Here is a 24,824-nt window from a genome sequence, read left to right on the forward strand (position 1 = left end):
ATGCAATGATTCTATCTTGAAAGTTCAATTGATAAAAAAGGATTACTTAACGACGTGAGGTTACTACACCTCTCAAGTGTGGGACTAACAACAAGATTGCTTTTCAGCTTATGAATTTGTCTATTTTGATTACTTGAGTATAGCAATGACGTCATTTGGTATCGGATCGAGATGGATATCGGAATAAATGCCAAGTATCGGATTTCCCTTACAGGAATTATAGATTTTGAGCTATTTTACGAAATCATCATGAAAACGGCGATAGATCACTCAAAAGGTGACCAAAGCCTCCATTATTCCTTGTTGTTGCACCCTTGTCACAAAATGGCTTACTGTACTTCAAAAGCGTTGATTTGACTTTGCGTTTAAATTTATTTCACATATTATCAAGGCTTTTCCACTTTTAGTTCAACAAGGACCTTAATATTTGGGATTTTTGATAACTCCTAAAACCAATAATTCTGGCTAAATATTTTCTTTAAATAAGATACAAGTGAATTATCCGCACATTTTTATTAGTTCTTAGCACAAATATTCTACAGCAACTACCATTTCAATCAATAGCAATTAAAAGCAGGCCACCACAGTTGGGGAAGGCTTAACATGTATAATAATATAAACACCGAAACCATTTTAACATAGCAATTTCCATAAAATTATGTTAACAACTACAACATTTAAACCAGAGATGGCTGTATTAACCAGCAGGACAATTACGGTTGCTGCTGATCTAATTATTTGAAGCCATTTTGTTTATTTAATATTTTTGTCTAACTTTAAACTCTATTGACTTAAGTGAATACCAAAGGTCATGCCAGGCAAGCCAATTAACACCATTTCCGTGTGAGCATTGTGGCCCACTTAGATACAAGCCGTTAGGGTTAGCGTGGAGACATTCATTATACCACCAACCCCCTTTATATTCCTGTGCACAATTTCGTCCACCAGTATCTTGGTCTTTATCTCTTGTTGAGAACTTCATTCCATTGTGGTAGTTCATGCTATCACCTGAGTTTAGAAAAAATGTGCATTTTTTTAACCGGAATTAGGTGAACGAATTGTTGCAATGTTGTTATTTAAGAAAAAAAGCGGGCAAATAAATTCTAATAATGACAAGATATTTGTATCATTAAATTAATTTTAATTGAGATAATAAAAAGGCTCAAGCTTTATAAATGAGTGTGATAAGTCATCCGAACTATTTTTATACTTAAGGACATGTAATTAAAGGGACACATTTCATGAAATAGCTCATGTGTGAACTGAGAAGTTAATTTTTTGTTTTAAAAATAATAATAAAATTTATTTGTGGGCAATTTATTCATTCTTTAAAGTATAATAATAAGCCAATCCAACCTGCATTGCCGTAATAACCTGACACGTACATTCTATAACCACTCCCTCCCTCCACTCTGAATGAACTAAAACACAAATTTATCACACAAGTGAATATATCTTACCAAATGTTGCGTTAATTCACCTGTACTTGGCGTATCTTGATTGACCTTCAAAATCTAACATGTCGACACGAAGTTCGAACTCTGCTTGTGAAAGTAGTTGGTGAAGGTTTTCAAGACCTTTTGAAGTAAATTAAAACATTAGCAAGATAACGCCTTAAATGTATCATAAGGAACGTCTTAATCAAGATGATGTCGATAAAAAATTAAAACATTAGCAAGATAACGCCACATAATGCTGACGATAAAAGTTCTAAAATTTATTAATAATAGCTTGAGAAGCGCACCGCTCCGAACAAAAATCAGTCAGCAAGGTCTAAAACTTTATTACAAATATGCATTTCGCCTATAAATGGCATCATCAGCAAACTGACATCAGCAAACTGATGATGCCATTTATATGGCGAAATGCATATTTGTATTAAAGTTTTACACCTTGCTGACTGATTTTTGTTCGGAGCGGTGCGCTTCTCAAGCTTTCACACCTAAATTAGTTTAATTTACTCACCAAGCCAATATTCATTATTTTTGTCACCGAAGCCGTTCACATAATCGTTCCAGTATCGATAAAAACCCTCTGAACCATCGGTTCGTTTTTGGAACACCTGGAATATTCAGCAAAGTGGAAAATGAGTTTAAAAATAGCTTTCGAATAAAAGATAAAATATTTAACGCTGATGGGTAGAAACAAATATTGCTTACAAAAACATTTACAAAACACTAATAATGAACTGTGCCAAAAACACATAGCTGTTTTTTCTCGCGATCCATACAGCTTTAAACATTTTATTTATGGTTTAATATTCTGACCTGTGTACATTATCTCCTAAACTGAATATATTTGTAAAAGTAAAATTGAAGAGGCACTATAGTACTGAAAATTGTTCAATCGCAAATTTAACAATTCATAGCGCAATTTTAGTCTACGTTTAATCATTTGTTGTCTGTTTGTTTGATACTGTATTATTTTACTTACAATCCACCCTGTTTGTGCATCACTGGTAAGATCACAAAACACTTCAAGAGGTTTGCATTGATCGGAGAAAGGATAAATTGTGTAAACTCCGTCACTTGTTTCACCGCTATTTAAAACATCTTCGCAGCTTGTGTACTTGAATAGCCCTGAAATAAAAATAAAAAACGATATAGAACGTTTTATTTACTCCTCTAAAAATGTACAAAAATGAACCAAAATAGTTAAAAAGATTAAAACATTTCAGCAACTGAAAATTGTCATTGGGCTATGCTAGATCTTTGAGAAAAGAAAATATGCAGGTAGTGTCTGTCTTGGCACGCAGGAGTGTTAAAAAAACAATAATTTGCAAATCTATTACAATATAGGCTACTGACAAATGTTAAACTCTACCTGAATACATTGAGTCGAGTTGAGTTTTGAGCGTATCATGATTACGTTGAAGGTCATTAAATCTCTTTTGAAGGTCACCATTTTCTTGTTGAAGTTGTTTAACATCCGAACAAGAACAATAGTTGTTAAATATGTTTTCGGGCTGACTCACACCGGGATTGGACGAAATCTCGCAAACTAAGCCAAGAAAAAAACAGGCATGTTGTTGGTTTCAACATATTTCTAATCGACGCTAACTTGTGTTAAATCTTGCAATTCGTTTTGAAGTATGACTTGCTAAACTTTTCTGATGCTATTTATAAGTTGCCCGTTGTAAAAATAACAACACTTGGCAGATGTGTCATGAAATTTACTTATTGCTTCATCTCTCGCAAATACACGATAAAAAAACACAAACACACAGAGAGGGCAACTTTAAACTAATTAAAAACTTTCAAGTGTTCGCTTCCAATGTCTTGGGAATTATCACAGGTGTCACAAGTGTTTAAGTTGTGTTTAAACTTGTGACAAAGGGAAGTTACTTACGAAAGGAGAGCGCTTATCGAGCTATTTCTAATAATTTGAAGGGCTTAGGGCCGAAAACAATGTCTTGGGAATTATCACAGATGTCACAAAATGTTTAAGTTGTGATAAAGGGAAGTCACGAACACACGAAGAGAGCTTATCAAGCTATTTCTAATAATTTGAAGGGCTTAGGGTCGAAAAACAATAGGGAATTATCACAGATGTCACAAGTGTTTAAACTATCGTGACAAACATGCCTTGTAATATAGAGGAGGCAACAAAATAAAACTTAACAAGAAACAATATATAAAGCAGAATAATCTATAATATATAGTATTGAGACCGACGATATAATAAAGCCAAATACGCAGTAATATCTACGACGGAATAAGATCTAAAATCGTCCAATTAATATTTAATCAAAGTTAAAAAAGAACCATATATTTGCCTTTCATAGAATTTTAATTTTTTTAAGGAATCTTGCTCAAATTTAATTTCAATAAATCGAAACTACTGCAGTCGGCGCCCAACAAAATTAAACGGCGGCACAAATTTTGGGTCGCGACCAATCTAGGTTAAGAAAAACACTGATTTAAATACAAATTACTTCCGTTCTATCCGCCAATCTATGTTATGTTGCTAGAATTTTTTATCCCATTTCAGTAAAAGGTTTTAAATCGTGGATCATCCCCTGGCCAGCACGAGTTAACCGATAATTCAAAAATGATTGTAACATAAACATGTCGCCAAAAAGTATCGTTACTGATATAACATCTTCGTCAGAGGGCTAATTACTGCGAAAATATTGTTTAAAATGGCCTAACTTCTTTACTTATGTCTAAACCTTACATGGCGCTAAACGTTTGGTAAATAGAAATTGCATAACGCGTGATCTGTATTTGACGATTTGTTATCAACAGTGAACATGTAGCTTACATTGTTAAACAGAAAAAGCGATGATTGTCCCTTGACTGTTGGCCGCTTATTGTGTCTGAAATGGTTTAACTCCGCCACAATAAGAATATCACCTTATTAGGACACGATCTGTGTAAAAGCAGCAAACAATCCAAACAAGTACCTAATTTCAGTGCCAGATCATTTTCGGAAAGCTTTAATTAAGAATCGCTAACGCAAAACGTCTCCAGTGAAAAAATTGTGACCCGTTTGTAAGTAACATCGTTTATAGGCGACCACAAAAACTCATGATTAGAAACACAATTTGCAAACTAACTTCATGGGAATAAACAGGGAAGCGTGCCCATAACTTACAATTAAGTCGCATAAATCAGCATTTTACCGACTAAATAACAAGTAGAACTGTTGAAATTCGTCGCTTGTTTCTCCATCTTTCCCCGTAGCGAGCATCGCTATTTCTATTAGTGATTTATATCGAGTTTGTTTCGCGCGTGTAGCCTACTCGAAAAGTTTGTTTAAAATTGTTCTCGGTATTTGTATTTTCCGTTTGCATCCAACCTACCGAGGTCGATCATTGACAAGATAATCCTTAACCGATTTGATTTTCCTGCGACGTTAGTTTTATTCGAATTCTGCGACTAGGAACAACGATATGAACGCTTTACTTGCTATAGACGCGTTTTACTGCGCTGAAAGCCATTTTATTAAAAGCGAACTATGCTGAATTATGTGAATGTACAATAAATCTATAAGCGACCTGACAGTATGCACTTTGAAATAGCATTTTATTTAGTTTGAACTTTGTGGAGTTCAGATAGTACGTTGGTCAACTGGTCATGTTTCCACGTTAAAATACCCCCCAACATATGATAAAGGAAGCCACAAAAACACACAGACAACCCTACCAAGCTATTTTAGAACATTTTACAAGTTAGGAGTCAACTTCCAATGTCTTGGTAATTCTCACAGATGTCACAAAGTGCTTAATTTGTGTTTAAACTTGTGACAAAGGGAAGCCACGAACACACGGAGAGAGCTTATCAAGCTATTTCTTATAATTTGAAGAGCTAAAAAATCGATACGGTATATTAACGTCGCACCGAGTTCACCCTTGTTTAGGGTTAGGGGTGTGTGATGGGCGGGGTGGAGCAACCGATATGTGTTTAACGGGACCCTTTTGCTTTGCCTGTTCCGCTGAACCCAAGGTAAACGGACAGACAAAAACGACAGGTTTCTTTTTGTCGATAGTTTCTTGCCCAGGTTATATGGTTGGGGACTCGCTAGATTAATAGTGTGCATAATTAAATAAATTGCTGGGTTATGGGAGTTGTCCAACGATGCAATGCGCTTCACAATTTGACAAATCAAGGGCATGACCCATCCTAAATCACATAAATCATATATCGGATTCTACCTGAAATGATTTAACAAACCTAAATAGGGAATAAGCAGGGAAGACGCGAGCTTGCCTAACTTACAATTAAGTCTTTTGTATTATAGCAACACTTCTCCCAACTAAAGCTTTAACAAAATAAACAAACTCATTGGTGTTCTTCAGATTACTTATATATGACGTCACGCTGAGACGTAATTTGCGTTATGACGTCACGCTTGAAACAGTCATGCCCCTAAACTAAAATCGTGGATCCGCGCCTGGCTAAGACGTCTTAATGCTGGTCTAGCGTCGCAGTAAGCCATAAAATATAAACCTTAAGGTGTAACCAAGTCGAACTACAACTTGGTGCATCCTATAATTTGTGGTCGCCACATTTACACCAAACGTTTTTTAATGAAATCGTACATCAAAATATTGGACGTTATATACGCTAGACATTTTTGTTTATTGTAAATTCAAAAAGATATTTGGCGGGGAGGTGCTACCATGCAGCGTAACAATTGCAGGATATTTCTGGTCATATTCAACGACAGACTGTTTGTTTGATTAAAGCGACAAAACACACATATATTGAGTTTATTGGTGATTGGCGTAGGGCGGTGTTTGGTTGTTGCATGTTCCAACAGGAAACACTGACCACCGGAGACTTTATTGAACCGAGACGAACAACCTGCGTATTGTAAGATTGCGGGTTCGATTTAAACTTTATTAATTTGGGGAATCACGCTTTGTAGGAATAAATTCAACATCGCGGTTCACCGCGTGCCGCATAATTTCCAACAATTGAGTCGAGGATTCCAGTTTAAGTTGCGACTGGGTTAATTCTCCCGAACCCAGCACGACAAACACGTCATAAGCAAACACATACATCGGTCGGTAATGTTTATTTTAATGCTGGTTGTATTAGTATTAGTGAAGAAAGAAACCAGAGAATATTGTCGCAGAAAATAGAGAGAAAGCATATGAGTGAAAAGAAACGAAGTCCTATTAAATAGAAAAGCGTCAGCTATTTAATGTTTTATGAATGATCATTTTCAATGATAGAAACGACATTAGAAAAATTTGAAATTGTAATAGGAATATTACATATAGGAGATTGTGGAGAAAGCATTTAATTGAAAACAAAAAGTAGGTGATAGACAAACTCGATTTCAAGTGATGTAGCTTCCGCTAGATGGTGATAAAGATGTTAAAGGTATTTAAGTATTTCCAACACTAAATAGACAAAACGTTCTGGACTCTAACACTTACTATTTTGCCCAACATTAACCACATCTACTTGACTTCCTATAGGCTGGTAAGTTATAATTTTGGTTAGATTTGATCCTAACAATCATTTTCTTCTGTTGCAAAGGCGTGTAGTTTTGATCTAAGTTTAAGTTATTCATACCTAATCCATATAAACTATCCCTACGTTTATCGTCTTTGCAATTCTAACCTGATATCGAGGATATAATTGGTATCTTGCCAAATTTTGCAAACTTAGATGGACAACCTCAGCTACTTTTAAAGGCTTCAAGCGGGCTAGTAGATATCTGCTGGTCCTTTGACTTTCTCACAGAAGTCGCACTCAGGCGACAAACTCATACACAAGGCAAAGGAAGCACAACCATGTATTTCTACTTCACTAATTTGAATAAGCACTGATAGAACTTAGGGATGTCCGATAATATCGGATCGCAAACGATACCTGATACCAAATGGTAGTATCGGAACTCGTCCGATACTGGGGTGGTATCGGTGCCGATCCGATATCAAATTAATATCGGAATTTCAGATATGAAATTCAATAAAATGCAATGATTCTATCTTGAAAGTTCAATTGATAAAAAATGATTACTTAACGACGTGAGGTTACTACACCTCTCAAGTGTGGGACTCACAACAAGATTGCTTTTCAGCTTATGAATTTGTCTATTTTGATTACTTGAGTATAGTAATGACGTCATTTGTTATCGGATCGCGATGGATATCGGAATAAATGCCAAGTATCGGATTTCCCTTACAGGAATTATAGATTTTGAGTTATTTTACGAAATCATCATGAAAACGGCGATAGATCACTCAAAAGGTAACCAAAGCCTCCATTATTCCTTGTTGTTGCACCCTTGTCACGAAAACAGCGATAGAGGACTTAAAAGGTGCTTTCAATTTGAGAAAATTTATCCGAGCGTCCATTATTATATGGGCCAAAATTTTATTTTTGGGACAGGACATGGCGTAGAGTGGTGGTTTCAGACATGGCGTAGAGTGGTATGAAGGTGTTGTGTAGAGGTTTATGAGGCTGCACCCCTAGGCACCTCCAATTGGGGGACAAAAAACAAAAGTGTTAAGTCATCATTTTAGTTCATAACAGCTATCTACTGCTATCTAGCGGCAAAAAAACTTCAATACAGAATGCTTTCATTCACTTGCTTTATTCAGCTCAAAAAAAAAAAATAAAAATAAAAAAAAAAAAATAAAAAAAAAAAAATAAAAAATAAAAAAAAAAAAATAAAAAAAAAAAAATAAAAAATAAAAAAAAAAAATAAAAAATAAAAAATAAAAAAATAAAAAATAAAAAATAAAAAATAAAAAATAAAAAATAAAAAATAAAAAATAAAATATAAAAAATAAAATTCCACATATTATCATCGCTTTTCCAATTTTAGTTATAAAACAAGAACCTTGATATTTGTGATATTTGATAACTCCCAAAACCAATTATCCTGATTTGATATTTTATTTAAATAGCATACAAGTGAATTATCCGTACATTTTTATTAATGCTTAGCACGGATGTTCCACAGCAACTACCATTTCAATCAATAGCAATTAAAAGCAGCACAAGCACAGTTGGTGAATGCTTAACATGTATAATAATATAAACACCGAAACCATTTTAACATAGCAATTTCCATAAAATTATGTTAACAACTACAACATTTAAACCAGATATGGTTGTATTAACCAGCAGTACAATTATGGTTACAACTGGTGTATTGCCTTAAGTTGAGTAATTAGTTTTGTCTAACTTTAAACTCTATTGACTTTAGTGAATAATGAAATCCAAGCCATGTGTACCAAACAACACCATCTGCATATGAAGAATGTGACCCACTTAGATACAAGCCATTAGGGTTGGTAGCGTGGCAAGCATTATACCACCAAGCGCCTTTATGGCTCTCCGCACAATTTCCATTGTATAAATCTTGGTCTTTATTTCTTGTTGAGAATTCCATTCCATTGTGGGTTGCCATACAGTCACCTGTTTGAGAAGCAGAGTTAAGGCTAAGGCATTCACATACATGTAATTAATTAAGCACAACATGCTTTAATTGGGTCCATACTATCACCTGTGTGAGGGACATGCAGACCGATGTGATACAACTACTTTGTTTAGCAATCACACGATGGCAGCAAAATAAATCCTAATATTAACAAGTTTGTTTTATAAATTACTTTTTTAAACAAGTGAAAATGAAAAAATCGAAGGCCCTGTTGATAGTTTCATATATATTATCTATTAGCTGTAAAAACTCTTTATCTAAAGCAGTGGTTCTTAAACTGGGGGGCGTGTGAGGTTCACAAGGGGGCGCGAAAAATTGACAAACTCTGTATGAATTATGACTAAACTTTAAGGTGAAGTGATCATTGAATGGACAACATCGAATCATATCACATTAGTTTTTTCTGTTATGTAGAATATTTCTGTTGTTTTCATGGCTATCATTTTCGTTTTGTGAGGAGATGATTCCACAAAAACTTTATGCTAACGCAATGATCACGTGATTAAGTTACCCGCTCTGATCGGCCATTCGAGGAAAACATGGTGTGTGCCGCAAGCACGTGCGCGATTTAAAACGATATTTGGTAATACCAAAATTTGTTTAATTTGTTGTACTGTTTAATACAGGGGTCGGCAACCTACGGCCCGCGAGCCGGATCCGGCCTGCCGATGTAATTCATCCGGCCCGCCGCCGCTTTGATGAATTAGAAACGAGTCTATTTCACATACTTTTTGACTATTTTAACTACGTAAGTGCAAACAATTTTCGGGCTTCGCGCGAACCATCATTATACAGCCGGTTTGTTCACGGTTTGATGCTCTGTTTTCACCTATAGATCAGTGCTTCTCTAACGTTGCGCCGTGGAAAACCGAAAAACTTATTCAAAATGTTAGACATATTTTTTTAACATTATTTTTCGACAATGTAATAAAAACTTGCAAGAAATTTGAAACAAATTCCGATATACCCCCAAAAAATCGCGCTTGCTTCGCTCGCCAGGTGTGCCTTCACTTCAAAATGTTAACAAACACTTTGCTAGATTAACTTTAGATGTTATCGCGTTCCTTCAAAGTTGTTTTATTACACTTTTCATTAGTAGTATGGATGACGGCGTGTGGATTTTAAACAAAACAAACGCTTTTTTTCGCGCTATGCGCCAACACTTTACAGCCTCCACGTAATCAAACACGTTTTTAGGTGCAAAAACGATCCGATGCCCGACTGATTCACATTTCTAACCTGAAAATAACACAATTTTTAGTTATCATTTTGTGCGGCCCGCAGAGATCTTTCCTAGTTGGTTTTGGTCTGCGACTAGAAAAAGGTTGCCGACCACTGATTTAATAAATAGCTCAAATATTCACAGAGTAACTCGCGAAGTGTTAACAGTGTTCATTGTTAGAAAATACCTACTGTGGAAACTTACTTGTTTAAAGTCTCTTTTGCCTACAGACAATTTTTTTATCTGGACAAGCTGCTGTTTATTAGCCGAATTGCTATAAAAAACATAATCTCATTAAAAGATCGACCGTAGTTTGGTAAGATCTTAAATTTACTTCTAAGAGAAAATGTAAATTCACGAGTGAAATACAAGTAGAATATCCAAATATCCATGCTTTAGAAATGGTAGAATTTAAATAAGAAGCAGAATGTTTAGTTTACAACCCGGGCACATATCTCAGTAAACAAAGGTAGCGCGAATTTAAAATCGCACATCAGTTCTGATAAACTTAATAAATTATGTAAATGCAAAAGCGCGAAGTCTATGTCTTGTGAAAATCAGAATGCGCCGTGCGTCTCATCGCACCATCAAAAATTAAAATTTGGGCAACTTAACTTAAACTACATACAAAGGCATTTTTCACGCAGCACATTACGTCACGTTGTGAAATAACTGTTCGAGGTCGTTTCCGTTTTTTAAGGTTCCTGATCTGTAGTTGGCCACTGAAACCGCGGTAAATTTGTCACCAATTCCGCGTTTCAAAATATGGCAACCCTATGATAGGCTGGGTTAAAAACAGATACATCCTTCGCATTAACGCAACTTACCTGGAAATAAATTGCTGTTATGCTTAATGTTTTTTTATTTTGAAACAAGGCGGGGCGCGAGTTTGGATATAATTGTAAAAGGGGGGCGTGTCTCAAAAAGTTTAAGAACCACTGATCTAAAGACTGAAATTAAAAGGAGACAATGTGGTTTAATTTGTGTTTTCGAAAAAGATATAAGTACTTTAACACGTGGTATGAAAAACAATTTCTTGTTAATAAAATTGGATCATTTTGTCAAAGTATAAAATCAAATCCAACCTGCATTTCCGCTGTATCCCGACACATACATTCTGTAACCACTCCCTCCCTCCACTCTGAATGAACTAAAACACAAATTTATCACACAAGTGAATATATCTTACCAAATGTTGCGTTAATTCACCTGTACTTGGCGTATCTCGATTGACCTTAAAAATCTGACATGTCGACACGAAGTTCAAACTCTCCTTGTGAAAGTATTTGGTGAAGGTTCTCAAGACCTTTTAAAACAAAATAATTTAATTGGAAACTAAACTTGAAAAGTTTCTATATTTTTGTATTCCTAACTTTTATTAATCACAACTAAACTAGTTTAATTTTAACTGACCAAGCCAATATTCATTATTCTTGTCACCGAAGCCGTTCACATAATCGTTCCAGTATCGATAAAAATCCTCTGAACCATCGGTTCGTTTCTGGAACACCTGGAATTAAAACGAACAGTGGCACGCGGGAGTCATTAAAGATTATATCAATGTTTATTATTTATAACATTTTTTCAGGCATAATCTAATGCGGAAACATTAACTTATATTTTAAACAAACTTAATTGATAAAAGTAATTGAGTGAGGAGCATAGCAAGAAAATCACTTGTTTTATTTCATCCTAAAAACTTTTTTGCTATTTGTACATTTGAGTCAGCTAAGTTATTTTAGAATTTGTCAGTTTTTGTATAATTGTTACTTACAATCCATCCAGGTTTGTCATCACTGGTAAGATCACAAAAAACTTTAAGAGATTTGCTTCGATCGGAGAAAGGATAAATTGTGTAAACTCCGTCACTTGTTTCTCCGCTTTTCCAAACATCTTTGCAACTTGTGTTTTTCAATCGCTCTTATCAATAAAAAGCATAGGTAAAGAGAAATAAACAACTTTTCTTAACAATAGATTAATGACTGCAATCATTAACAAAGCTGTCACTTTGTTGTCACTTTGTTTATATTGACTAACATTTAATTTACCTGAGTACACAGCATTCAGTTGAGTTTCAAGGTCATCATGTTTTTGTTGAAGGTCATCGTGTTCTATTTTAAGGTCATCATGGTTAGTTTGAAGGTCAACCAGCTCTTGTTGAAGTTGTTTAACATCGGGACAAGGACAGAAAGTTTTGTTGATGTTGTCAGGCAAACTCACACCGGGATTGGTCGGTTGGTTGCCGGGGACTTCACATTGCAACCAAACCGAAGAAATCTCACAAACTAAACCAAGAAAAACTAGACCTACGGTAAGTTTCAACATATTTCTAGATGTTGCTAACTTGTGTTAAATCTTGCAACTTGTTCTAAGGTATAATCAGCTAAACTCTTCCAACACTATTTATAAGTTGTTCGTGGTAAACACCTCTTTCTCCCTCTCTAAGTATGTGATAAAAGGCACAAACACATAGAGAGAGGAACGTTAAACTATTTTTAAACTTTGAAGTGTTCAGTAATCGCTCCCTTGTCTTGGGAATGCTCACAGATGTCACAAAATGTTTAAGTTGTGCTTCAACGTGTGATAAAGGGAAGTCACGAACACACGGAAAGCTTATCAAGCCATTTCAATACCTTGAAGAGCTCAGGGGCCGAAAAATAATCTCTTGGGAAATATAACAGATAACAAAATGTTTAAACTATAGACAAAATCGGCATTATAAGAAAGAGTAGGTAAAATGAACACAATAGGACTTATAAATCAACAATATTCAAGGCGGAATTATCTAAAAAAAATAAATTAAAACATGGATTGTCAAGCGTGGCCTTAAATTCCCCTGATGTCCAAATTTCTATGATCCGTTGTTGCAATGTTTTGGGCGATGTCCACGCAACAACCATGAACTACCTTGCTCACAAAATAAATGTTGAAAAATTTGCTTGAAGAGGTTTTGCGCTGAGGAGGCGCCTTTTACAGGGGCAAGTCGTGCATCTCTTACCAGCAGCAGGAAACACAAGCGAAACGCACAGCGGGAATGTTGTTTTGTTCGTTTGTTTTGTAGCCACTTCACTCAAAAACTAAATGGTTGGTTACCACATTAATATTACACACAATAAATAACCAATCTACACTTGGTATATCCGTATTAAAGGCATTCGAACAAAATAAGAAAATTGTTGAAATATTTTCAGAGGACGTTTTGACGTTATACACGAGTAACTTTTTGATTTTCGTAAAACCATTTTAGTTTATTGGAGCCAACGGCAACCAATTGGGCGATCAAAAAAGCGGATCACAAATGTCGCCAACGCTTCCTTCAGGTGAGACAACTTACATCGTTGAACGATCTTTGCATCTAAGATCACCTCATGGTTGCCAGTTAGGATTTTTTATTTACAGCAGTAAGGTTTTCACAGCGCAAATTTTCTTCGTACCAAAAGTCGACTTAGCATGCTTGCTTAACTTAGTAAGGACACATAGGTGTCTTCATAATGTTGCCCCAGATCACCCCAAAGTCTAAAAGGATTAAGTCGTGAGAATAAAATTCTGGAAAATTGTCCGAAAATTTGAAAATTTAGGCTTTTTTGAACCTCTTTGGATTTTATTTTTTCAAAAAAAAATCCAAATGAAATTTGGCTTTTTTAGGCTTTTTTCGTTTTATTCCAAAATGTCATGAGTGTTATGTTAAGAAGAGATCAAACTAACACAGAAAGAGAAAAAAATTCCAAAAAATATCACAAAAAGAGAAAAAATTTCCAAAAAATATCACAAAAAGAGAAAAATTTGCGAAAACAAAAAAAATTGCCAAGAAAAAATTCCAGAAGAGAAAAATATTTGCCGAGTAAGTTTGGCTTTTTTTATTTTTTTCATCTGGCAACCCTGGATCAGCAACAAAAAGTCGAGTTAAGTGTCTTTATATCGGCAAATAAATCTGGTGTTGTTGGTGGAAAAGACTTACCCTAGTTAGCCATTCACGAAATGCAAAACACACACGTAAAAGCAAAATAAATTCAAAATTACCACTTAATTGTTTACATCCCCATAAAAATTACGTAGCGGTTTCAAACACGACCTTTTTTAAAATCTTAAAGCCTATTTTTTTCAACGTCTGTTTGTTGGACTCACACAAAATATCACGATAATCTAAAACACAAATTTGATACACGAGCACCAAGGAAACAAAAAGAAGCAAATATATTTTAATATACTTCTAATTCTTGGAAGGGTTATAGATTCGTTCCAACTATACTCGAAATTATCACAGATGTGACAAAGCTTAGTACTTGGTTTATTACCAGACTCACTGAAGTGTGCAATAATGGCGCTAGGTATTTAAGCGTACGTGTAAGATACAATATTCTATTTGTGATCAGAAATATCTCTTTTGTGAGGTAGCCTACTAACTAGTTCTTCATAACGGTTAATAGTTCTTTTTGCAGAACAACAATGCGATGTTTCTACAAGTTCAGTGCATTTCGTGGACTGGGGTGTACAAGTTCTTCAGTAAACGTAAAAGTACGTGCCGCTTTAAATTAGGTTGACAAGCACTGTATTAAACCACACATGAAAAACTTGTAGTTTAACATGTGACTATAAGTCAAACTTGTTTAAGATCCAAAGTTAATGAATAAATGTTTTTAAACACACCATAAGGTTGTTCATAGTGCTGTTAAAAAAGAAAATTTTCTTTGTTTTAGCAGCACATTGTTTTTTCGATAATTTTTTTTACCTTTTCCCAGTATTTCAAAATATAAAACAATGAGACCTGGAACCTACCTGATTGTCAACAATATTCTTTATCTACATTTCTAGCGTTTAAAACCAACGAATAGACATAAAAGGTTCTTAAGAAACATAAAACACACCTAAAAACTATTGAGGTGAAAATAATGTATTTGGATGATTACAGGTTAGGGCGAAAGTTTTAAGTATGCAAAGATTAAAAAAGATTATTTTAAACTGCCTTAACCATCAAAACGGGGCTGTTTAGAAACTAAATGAACAACAAAAAAGCCTAACAAATTAAATTCGAAAACATGTTTTGGGCATCGCTCTGAAAAGCTGAAAACTATTCATTTGTGCCAACAGAAACGGTGGAGTGTAAAAAAAACTTTGAGAAGCGTTGCATGGAAGGGCAACTCCGTGTAAGGTTAAGCGGGGGTTTTAACAAAGTGCAAACATGGACAGATAAGAATGTGTTAACGAACCGCCCAGACTTCAACTGTTGCAATAAAGCTACAAGTTTGTTGCAATAAAGCGAAAAACAACTTTACCTTTCCACTGTTTATTGCACACGCACAAAATACCACGATAATAAAAACACATACTCCACAAATAACTTCTTAATGACGTCATTGGTTAGTGACGTAACACACGGTCAACAAGGAGACACGAAGAGACCAAGTATGTTTTTGTATTCGTGGACTAGTTAACTAATTAAAATGTTTTAAATGTTACAACAAAGCACTAAGCACCAATAAAACAAACACTTTGAACAAATAAAGTTAAAGGACTTCATTTAATTCACGTTCAACCACAAACAGTTTAGTTTTATTGTAAAAGTGGAATTTCTTTGCGACAAAATACACCAGACAGTGGGAAAAATTATGATGCAGAAATAAACTATATAGGATCGTAAAATAAAAATATATTAATAACATCAAGAAATACCTTTAAAACACTCAAGCGCCATGTTAAAATATACACGATGAGGATGTTTTCATCAATTGTTTGTTTGAACAATAATTCTCGCCGAAGTTTATCACATAAGTCAACATTTTTCAGGAAAGTTAAAACTTCGTATTAATTCCGGTTCGCGATATTTTTGAAAAGGGAGGCCGTCCGACACCAAATGACGTCAACAATGTGGTTAAACAAACAACAATGGTCAATGTATTTCTGATTAGGAAGATTACTTTAATTGTTAAATAACTATCTTCCGACAAATTTGGTTAAAGCAGGCTAAACAAGCTAACCCATTTTGTTTCGACACTCAACAAATTCAAACATCTCTCTCTATATATTTTAAAATTTCTCCAACTAGCTTCACGTGTTTTGTGGGCTGCGCTGCTCCACCAAGTGGTCATAGTTCCACTCGTCGTACCACCGACAACTTCCCGAGTCGAAGCGATCGCACGAAACACGTGGCACAAGGTCGTGTGACCTTGGGGGGACAGGTGGGGGGGAGGTCCGCTGACCCAGGGCCGGGAAGTTCTGGTAGTAGTACCTAGGATAAATTAAACATGGCTGTAGCGCCTAGGATAAGTTGTGCAAAGGTGTAAAAAGTTTTCTTGCTAAAAATACAGAAGCTTTAAACTAGGGATGTCCGATAATATCGGATCGGAACCGATACCCGATGCCAAGTTGTAGTAAAAGTATTTACCCGATAATAGGCTGGTATCGGTGCCGATCTGGTACCAAATTAAGTTGTGTATCTCAACCAAGATTTGCTTTCTAAATGAGCTTATTACATTCAGAAAGGTTTTACAAAAAGCAAACAAGAAATAAAGGTGAAGAAGTTTTCCAGCGCTAAAGCATTTTTTTTGCTCAACAACGACATAAAAACATTTTATTTGCACGAACTTTTTAATTTAATTAAATCATTTGTTTAAAGTTATATTTAAGTATTTTGAAGGGCATTTCCGTGTACAATTCATGAAGAAAATAGTCACTAGAATCAGGCAATATGAACTAAAAGTTTAGTAATATAGAAGAAGCAAAAGCAACCGCCAGTCTGATATTTGTGTTCAGGTGGCTCAAACCGTAACTTTAGCTTGTTGCGCATAGAACATGTCAGCCAAATTTTGATACAATCCTAGTCTAGATTTTTCCCAATTTGAACTTTGCAAATTTTGAAATAAACTATAATTGGGGGGTCGCGCAAGTTTCGGAAACTTAAAAAGGGTGGCGAGAACAGAAAGGTTGCGAACCACCGTATAGTGCGCTGAACATCACGATCGCACCATAAGCATAAGTGTGGTGGTTGTTTGCCAAACACCAACAAAAATTGCTTGTTGTGTAAATGTTAAGTGCGATATAGTGACGTTACAATCTTCGTGTCATGTCATGATATGTTGCAATCTATAAAGAGCCCACTTAAATTAACAATATTGCAAAGAAAACGGAAAAAAATAAATAAGACCAAAATAGCACTAATAACTAATAGTCGTAATAAGGTCCAAATCGGAATAAGTCATACAACCGTCGGAATAAACCTAAATGGTCATAATCAGGCCTAAACAACACTTGCCTAACCCCAAACCCCACCTCTACTCCCCTAATAATGTCAACCCTCACCCAATTTCTAACCACACCAATTCATACTATGGTTTATAGATTTTTCTGCTTTAGGTTTTTAGGTTCTATTGTGTGCTCCCTTCTCAAAGCCCGGTGATTATTTCACTATTTGCTGAAATAAACCGTAGGTTACTGGTTCTTCAAACAGATATTTGTTTTTTTAGCTTAATTTTATACACGAAAGCAAGCAACCATTAACCCCACCATCTTTGTAGAATATATTTCTTCCCTTTCGTAACAATGGCCGCTTGATGATGCGATGTGACGTCACAGTGGCCCTCATTGTCCATATTGTTCCACAACAATGCCATGCCTTTGCGCGGTTTAATCTTCACATCCAAGTCTAAAAAAAGTGGAACTTTAAAACACACACAATGCGAACTGGTTTGGGTTGAGTTTTGTTTTTCGGGGTGAAATATGTGACGTCACTTATGTATGACGTCATATTCCAAAGCACGAGAAACAAACATAAACAATTTTTTTTTTTTTATTTTAAACACCATATTGGCCGGCTGCCGCAATCTGCAGCCTTAACGCTTTCCAATGCAGGTTTTTGTTCGCGGCGACCTAATAAGTTATTTTGTTCGCGGAGTGCATACAAGTGCTACTTAAAGCCGCGCAGCGGAAGCCATTGCACACAAACTATACTTTTTTACAAGCCTTCGTGTTGCTTTTCAAATAAAAAAATTAATTAAATTTCAACATTAAACAATTAAACACGATTGAAAAACACTGACGAGCATTTTAAGGATGAAAAAAATATATATACAACTTTTTAAATACATTAAATCAATCTAAACGACATCTCTTCTAACTGCAGGAAGCATTATGTCCACTCACATGTTATTTACAAATATGAAAAACACTTTATTTACTAACTTTCAACTAATTGACAACAATTGCGAGGTGGCTTTCTATGTTTATTGGCGATCTGTTTGAAGTATTTGGGGCTTAAGTTTGGCTTAAATACACAATGTGGAGCGAATGGCTGTCTTGTGTGCGAACCATGAAACTTATTCCGCCACTCTCAGTTTAGAAAGCTTTGCGCTAGAGCGGTCATGTTCAAATGGCGGATCTCGACCCGGTTCCGGAACTTTTCAGCGTTTTGTGCGGATCTTCTAATAATCTTGAAAAAACAAACTTTCTACAGTGTTCTTATGTGAATACCAATTGTCAGTGTCAATGGATTTTGTAAAAAAATCAAGCATAGAATGAGACTCCCAAATGCTAATCTTTGTGAGCGTTTAAGGATATCAGTCAGCGACAAAAAGCCCCAATTCGATGATATTGTAAGACCCGAAGTATAAAACAGGGGTCGGCAACCTACGGCCCGCGGGCCGGATGCGCCCCGCCAATGTAATTCATTCGGCCCGTCGCCTCTTTGACAAACTAGATAGGAGTCCATTTCAAATACTTTTTGACTATTTTAACTACGTAAATGCGAAAAAATTTTCCCGCTTTGCGCGAATCATCTCTCTAAGCCCGGCTTGTTTACATTTTGATGCGGTATTTTGAACTAGATCAGCGCTTCGTTACCGTTAATAGAAAACGCATTCAAAATATTGGACACAATTTTTTAACATTTTGTATTTTCGGCAATGTAATAAAAACTGGCAAGAAATTTAAAAGAAATATCGTTAAATGTACACACAATATTACACAGTCCACACGTTTTTAAGTAAAAAAAACGATCCGAGGCCCGCCTGATTCACAGTTCTTCTAACATTTTAATCACACAACTCTTAGTTAGCATTTTGTGCGGCCCGCAAAGATCTTTCTGAGTTTGGTTTTGGCCCGCGACTAGAAAAAGGTTGCCGACCCCTGGTTTAAATCAACTCATCATTCTTCTTATTGAAACAATCTTGGTGCTGTAGCACAATTCACTTTTGACTTTTACAAAGTAATCAATATGTTGTAGGGTACATTTACATAAATAAAGCACCATCAAATTAAAGCGTGTCCTATATGTTTACTATTTATATTTGGTGGATCAGCATGTTGTCAGGTTTGGCTGTGGTGGATCATGGCAGAAATCATTTGAACACCCCTGCGCTAGAACATATTCCTCGGGCTCCAGGTGAAACATGGATCGCGTCTGTTGAACGGACACTCACCTGGGAACTCCGTTTCTCCACCTTCCACCACATCGTTCAAATACACCAGGATTGTGGCGAACCTGTCCCTAGGATCATCGCTACCAACTGTACAGTCGGTGTGCAGCTTGTAGCCAACATTAGTCGGGTATGACGTCACCTGTCACGTAATAACATTCGTGAGAGTAAGTTTGTGGTATGACGTCACTTGTGACGTGTTACATGCGGGTGAGAGTCAAACTAAGGATTGGCGAAAACATGATTTGTTTAAGCGTATAATATTGTGTTTAGGGACTTTGTCACCTGGTAATGCTTAAGTTTTTTTATTTTTAAAGTTATATTACTTATTGTTTAACGCTTAAGCTTTCGTATTCGTGCCAAACTGCCTTCAGGGATTCAAGTCGTTTTTAAGCCATAGTTATCGCTCTCTGAGTTAAAACAATATTAACCGAACCAGATTAACTTTTCACTACGTTAATTTATTATTTTGAATAAACAAAAGGTTAATAAATAGTTTTACAAAAAGCTTGGGAGCCAGCAACCATTGAAGCAGATTTATCCGATTATTTCAAGCAAGGCGAAATACTGGTTTCAAGTGAAAACACGTGGAGCCACTAAACAAGGTAATCCACGCCCAAGGCTGATTACAACCACTGATGTCTAAACATTACAAGTCCTTGTTGGTCGGAACAACCACCATTGCAGCCCGGCACTTTAAATGCGTGATTCTTGTATGTTTGCTTCTTGAAGAATATCTTAATATTTACATCCAATGACCCGCAAAATGTGGTTTTCATCGCTAAACCGCAGCTGATAAATTGAAAGCTACACTTGAGGCAGTATGTTATTATTCACATTTTTCAACCCTTGGTTTTACGTTTAAATATAAATCTAACTAGATGCGATCTGGTACCACGGCACTTCCCAAACTTTTCTGACGATGTTGTGTGGTGGACCCTTTGAAAAGATTTTGATATTTCGCGGCCCTATAGAAATTCAATGGTTAATTAATCCATGTTTCTTGTAGTACACTGGTGCAGTCATGATTATTTCGAATGTAACAACTTTCTAACTAATGCCAACGATTAGCTGATAACAGATACTACAGCATAATAGATGCTTTATGGTGTCACAAGAGACATAAAACACGCTATATGATCAAATATAAAGGCACAGCTAAAGATAATAATGATGATAGATAATGTTTAAAACATTGCGTAATGTTGGAAAACTTAATTCTCCTTCCTGAACCTCCAAAACTGCTGTACAGACCTAAGTTTGGCAACAGCTGTGTTAATAAACTAATTTGAGTTTTTAGTTATAAAGTACGATTTAACTTAACTACTGAAAATATAAATAGCTACGTTTATGCAAATTTTGGCCTAAAAAGTAAAAATATTTTCATCGTCCTTATCAATTCGACAAATTCTGCTTGTTAAAGCATGGTGATGACGTCATTTGGAACTTCGTATAAAGCAGGTGTGCTATTCAGGTATGTTTATTGTATCTTTTGCAGCAGCGACCAATGTTACGGGCTTAGGAGCGAGCTTATTTGTTCATTCGTTTTGCGAGTTTTAACGCATAACAGCTCAGTAAGGCACGAGGTGCTTTTCGCAAAAAAAAGTTTCAACTATTATTCTCATTATAAAAATTATCTTGCAGTTTTCAAAGCTACAAACACAACAATAGAGTTTTTGTTTAGTTTTTTTTTTAAGTCAATATGAGTAAAGTAGTATTTTCTAAAAACCACAGAGGTAAATAGGTAAAAATATATAGAAAGTCGCTTATCTAATGAAGACCCACAACAATTTGCCACACAACAAACTTCAAAACCTGGAACTTTTCGCCTATTGAGCAATAGAGTTTAAAAAAATAAGTCAATATGGGTAAAGTAGTATTTTTTCCAAAACCAAAATGGGGAACGAGGTCAATGAATATATAGAAAGCCACTTATCTAATGAAGAACCTTAACAATCTAACATTTCTAAAAATTAAAACCATGAAGTTTCCGTCATTCTTTGGGTGAACAACAAACCCGCTCCCGGTCTACTGTAGCCTTACAACGCAAATAAATACAATGAGCTTGAAAATGCGATTACCCCAACAAATTGTTTATAACCAACTCCCGAACCTGGAACTTTCCACCATTCCTGGGGCTGAGTCCGCTCGCTTTTTCAACCTTCTCGTCATACTGGGTCGAGAAGGGGCTTTCCCCTGGGTAAAACGAGGTGCTTTTGCTCCAAAGAAGTTTTCCGTCAAGTTGCGAAGACATAGACTCGTTCAAACAGAACGTGCCTGCAATAACAGATGAATTTAATGAAATTATTTTTTTGTCCATTCGTTCTGTAATTTTAAAAACAGAAGATATTTACAAAAGAAACAAAATCTGTTAGTTATTAATTTTTTAGGCACAGGGTATTTTGTTTTAAATTAAGAAAAAAAGTAAAAGTATGGTATTTAAAAAAAATAAAGGTACTTTTTTATATTATAGGTGTTTTTTTAACTAAGAATAAAACATTATTACAAGGCGAATATTACCATTAAAAAACGTTTATATAACAAATCAATTCAACTTAAGATAATGTACAAACAAGATTTAAAAGGTTATGGGAAAATACATTGTTATTAATATTTATATCACAACTCGCAGGATGAATATTGCCATCAAGCATTGTAATGGTAACACTCATAACAACTCTATGTAATATCAATAAAACAAGTGCAAAATTAAAATTAATTTGAGAGACAAAAAAAAAAGATATAACATTATATTGTAATTATCATACGTTAATTTTATTAAAAGTTATTAGAACATAAAATATACTGGCATAATAAAAAAGTTTAAAGGACAAATATATCCCAAAACAAAAACTATTTTCAATCCAAACGAAACTTGAGTGAATTTTAAACGAAATAAGAAGACATGAAAACCCAATAACCTGCCGTGAAATCATCCATGGTCACGTGACCAGCCCAGCTGACCCCTGATTGGTGGAGATACAACTTCATGGTTGACTCGCCGCTGAAGCATATGATCGGATGATGCTTTTCATGCTGCTTCACGTGATTCTCGTGAGCTTTCATGAGGCCGTCACATTCACGAGGGGAAAGAAAATTGTCCATTGTAAAAATTCTAATAAAAATTAGTAAAAAAAAATAAAGTTTACAAAAAGGTTAAGACTTCATACAAAACCAAATAAAAACATAAGATCTGACAAAACTTTTATGTTTAACAGTTAAAATAATTGGAGCATAATGGTTGGAGGTTGTTATAAGATGTAGTAAGAATATCAAGCCCATACAGAAGTAGGTATCATTTTGGACGTTTCAAATAACTCCTTATTGATAATATAACAAAGAAATTAACAAATTTTTAATTTTAAACAAATTAATAAATATTCTTTACCTTACTTTTGAAGTTGTGTTATTTTTTGTGTATTTCACCTCCTTCCATTTTTGCGAACCAGATTTTTTTGAAACTTTTTTCAAAGTGAAAGAATTTTGGATGTTTGGTTGAAAGTCTGGGAATCCTGGGACAAAAATATAAATTAATGTGAATATAGAAGCAAAAATCATAGCGAAACAGATATTGGTTGAATACTTTTTGCACAAGTACAACTTACCTTCTGCTGTGTGAGATTGTGTCGGGATTTTTCCCGTAACTTGGTCATCTTTAGCTTTCTATGAATTCACAACAAAAATAATAAATCTTGCAAAATGGGGTAAAATTATATTTATATATATTTTTAAAATCAATACCTGGGAAACACATTTGTCTAAAAAAATGTTTTTTAGGTTATTTAAAATCCATGTTTGCGAAATAAATTAGATTGAAGAGTTAATCGCATGTTCACCTTTACATTAACTATTTTCTGTATTAACAATACCTCTTGATTAATTTTTGGGCTGTTTTTTGCCTCTTTCTTCAAAGTTTTCGGAAGTTCAACTTTTTTGGCATCTTTTGCATAAGTTCCGAGAATTTCGTTTTCAACTTCAGGTGGAATCTGAAATAAATATTTAGAAACATTTTGTCGATAACATATTTATTTTGGTGTAAACCATTGTAAGCAAAGTGCCTTTCTTGTTTTACAACTGAGGTTACACAATTTCCAATCACCACAAAATGCAAACAATCATCAAATAATATAAATTTTTTATGCATGACAAACCAAATAAGAATAGCTTTTTTATACAATGATTGAGTAACAGCTGGAGTTTAAATTTTTATCTTCGGTCATACAAAATTCCCTAAATAACTACAAACTTACAATGCTGACTATTCTATGTTTAATATAAATGTTGTTTGTTGGTTAAATTTGGTATGAGTAATTACATGAAGAGAAAATTTATATAAGTCTTTAAGTGACAACAATGCATTAACATGGTCGCAATGATTCAATCAAAAAGTTATATATTAAACAGTGTATGAGATTAGCCTACATCATCAATTATCTCTAATACAGGTTTTAAATTCATTTGTTTCTGTTTTTTTAGTTTCAAGAAGGCTAAAAAGGTACAAGAACCACTGGTTTATATCAACAACATAAAAAAATAGGGTGATGTTCCAAATATGAACATGAGCTAATGTCATTAAAGTATTTTAATAAAATCTGTACAATAAGGAAAGTATCCAAGTTGCAAATTAAACTTACTTCCTGTGGAGATGAGACTCCTCTCCAGTAAAGAAAAGCTGCTCCGGCCAAAATGTAGATCACGACTGGCCAGAACAACTGGTTGCGGATCCGATTGTGCGCCTACGATACAACATTAGTTTAACACACATGTCATTAGTGGTATGCTTGTATTATATTGGCTGTTTTAAAAGAAAATAAATTTATCACTTTGCTGAAAAATCTCTGTATTTTTAAATTGGGAAACAAAATTAGATTTATGACCTAAAAAATTTACAAATTAAATATTTAAAAATAAACGTATTACTTGTCTAACTTAAAAAAAATATGAATAAACCTATTGCCACTTAAATTGTTTATTGACAAAAAAGATCACATTTGTAATTTTTTTCTCACAACTTATTTCTGTTTAAGTTTATCAGGTTAATTCAAAAAAGTTATTACAACTTATAACTTGAGCAGAGCTCACCGATTCTTGCGCGGCAAGTCCATGAAGTTTCTTGTTTCTTGTGTTTTTCTTTTTATTCACAGGTTTCTGTGTTTCTTTAGGTGCTTCCCCCACGGATGTAGCCCTGCGTGGAGTCGTGTTCTTCCGTTTGTTCAAAGCTGCCATTCTTACAAGTTTATTTTTATTTGTTTAGAACATTATAAGAACCATTCAAACCTAAAAAAAGA

General features: G+C 34.8%; 2 protein-coding genes and 1 pseudogene across 2 annotated transcripts; all 3 read right to left on the minus strand.

Moving 5' to 3' along the window:
- Positions 1 to 386: 386 nt before the first annotated feature.
- On the minus strand, positions 387 to 2,904 carry LOC146162918 (microfibril-associated glycoprotein 4-like). Its single transcript, XM_083385335.1, has 7 exons — positions 2,832 to 2,904; positions 2,434 to 2,579; positions 1,966 to 2,062; positions 1,481 to 1,577; positions 1,357 to 1,421; positions 833 to 1,008; positions 387 to 446 (listed from the first exon to the last, which is right to left on the minus strand). The coding sequence occupies exons 1-7, from the start codon at positions 2,902 to 2,904 to the stop codon at positions 387 to 389; spliced, it is 714 nt and encodes a 237-aa protein (XP_083241461.1).
- A 5,733-nt stretch (positions 2,905 to 8,637) lies between these two features.
- LOC146162919 (microfibril-associated glycoprotein 4-like) lies at positions 8,638 to 12,454 on the minus strand (annotated as a pseudogene).
- Positions 12,455 to 15,413: 2,959 nt separating this feature from the next.
- LOC146162920 (uncharacterized) lies at positions 15,414 to 24,807 on the minus strand. The gene is made up of 10 exons (XM_083384590.1): positions 24,619 to 24,807; positions 24,171 to 24,272; positions 23,406 to 23,522; positions 23,142 to 23,199; positions 22,925 to 23,048; positions 22,458 to 22,651; positions 21,650 to 21,813; positions 19,540 to 19,678; positions 17,630 to 17,768; positions 15,414 to 16,355 (listed from the first exon to the last, which is right to left on the minus strand). Exons 1-10 carry the CDS (start codon positions 24,760 to 24,762, stop codon positions 16,175 to 16,177), a joined length of 1,362 nt encoding a protein of 453 aa, XP_083240716.1. The 5' UTR covers positions 24,763 to 24,807; the 3' UTR covers positions 15,414 to 16,174.
- Positions 24,808 to 24,824: the final 17 nt, after the last annotated feature.

This window comes from Ascidiella aspersa, chromosome 3, assembly GCF_963924565.1.
Source record: "Ascidiella aspersa chromosome 3, kaAscAspe10.2, whole genome shotgun sequence".
Taxonomy (NCBI): domain Eukaryota; kingdom Metazoa; phylum Chordata; class Ascidiacea; order Phlebobranchia; family Ascidiidae; genus Ascidiella; species Ascidiella aspersa.

Bases quoted from the DNA above. Each gene is read 5' to 3' on its own strand.
- LOC146162918 (XM_083385335.1), bottom strand. From the start codon at position 2,904: ATGGTGACCTTCAAAAGAGATTTAATGACCTTCAACGTAATCATGATA. The intron at 1,422-1,480 runs GTGAATTAACGC...TTTGTGTTTTAG, and splicing joins TCAAGATACGCCAAGTACAG to TTCATTCAGAGTGGAGGGAG. The intron at 1,009-1,356 runs GTTGGATTGGCT...TTCTAAACTCAG, and splicing joins AGGTTATTACGGCAATGCAG to GTGATAGCATGAACTACCAC.
- LOC146162920 (XM_083384590.1), bottom strand. From the start codon at position 24,762: ATGGCAGCTTTGAACAAACGGAAGAACACGACTCCACGCAGGGCTACA. The intron at 23,200-23,405 runs GTATTGTTAATA...GTGAATTCATAG, and splicing joins GCCCAAAAATTAATCAAGAG to AAAGCTAAAGATGACCAAGT. The intron at 16,356-17,629 runs GTGGGGTTAATG...AATTTATCCTAG, and splicing joins AAATATATTCTACAAAGATG to GTACTACTACCAGAACTTCC.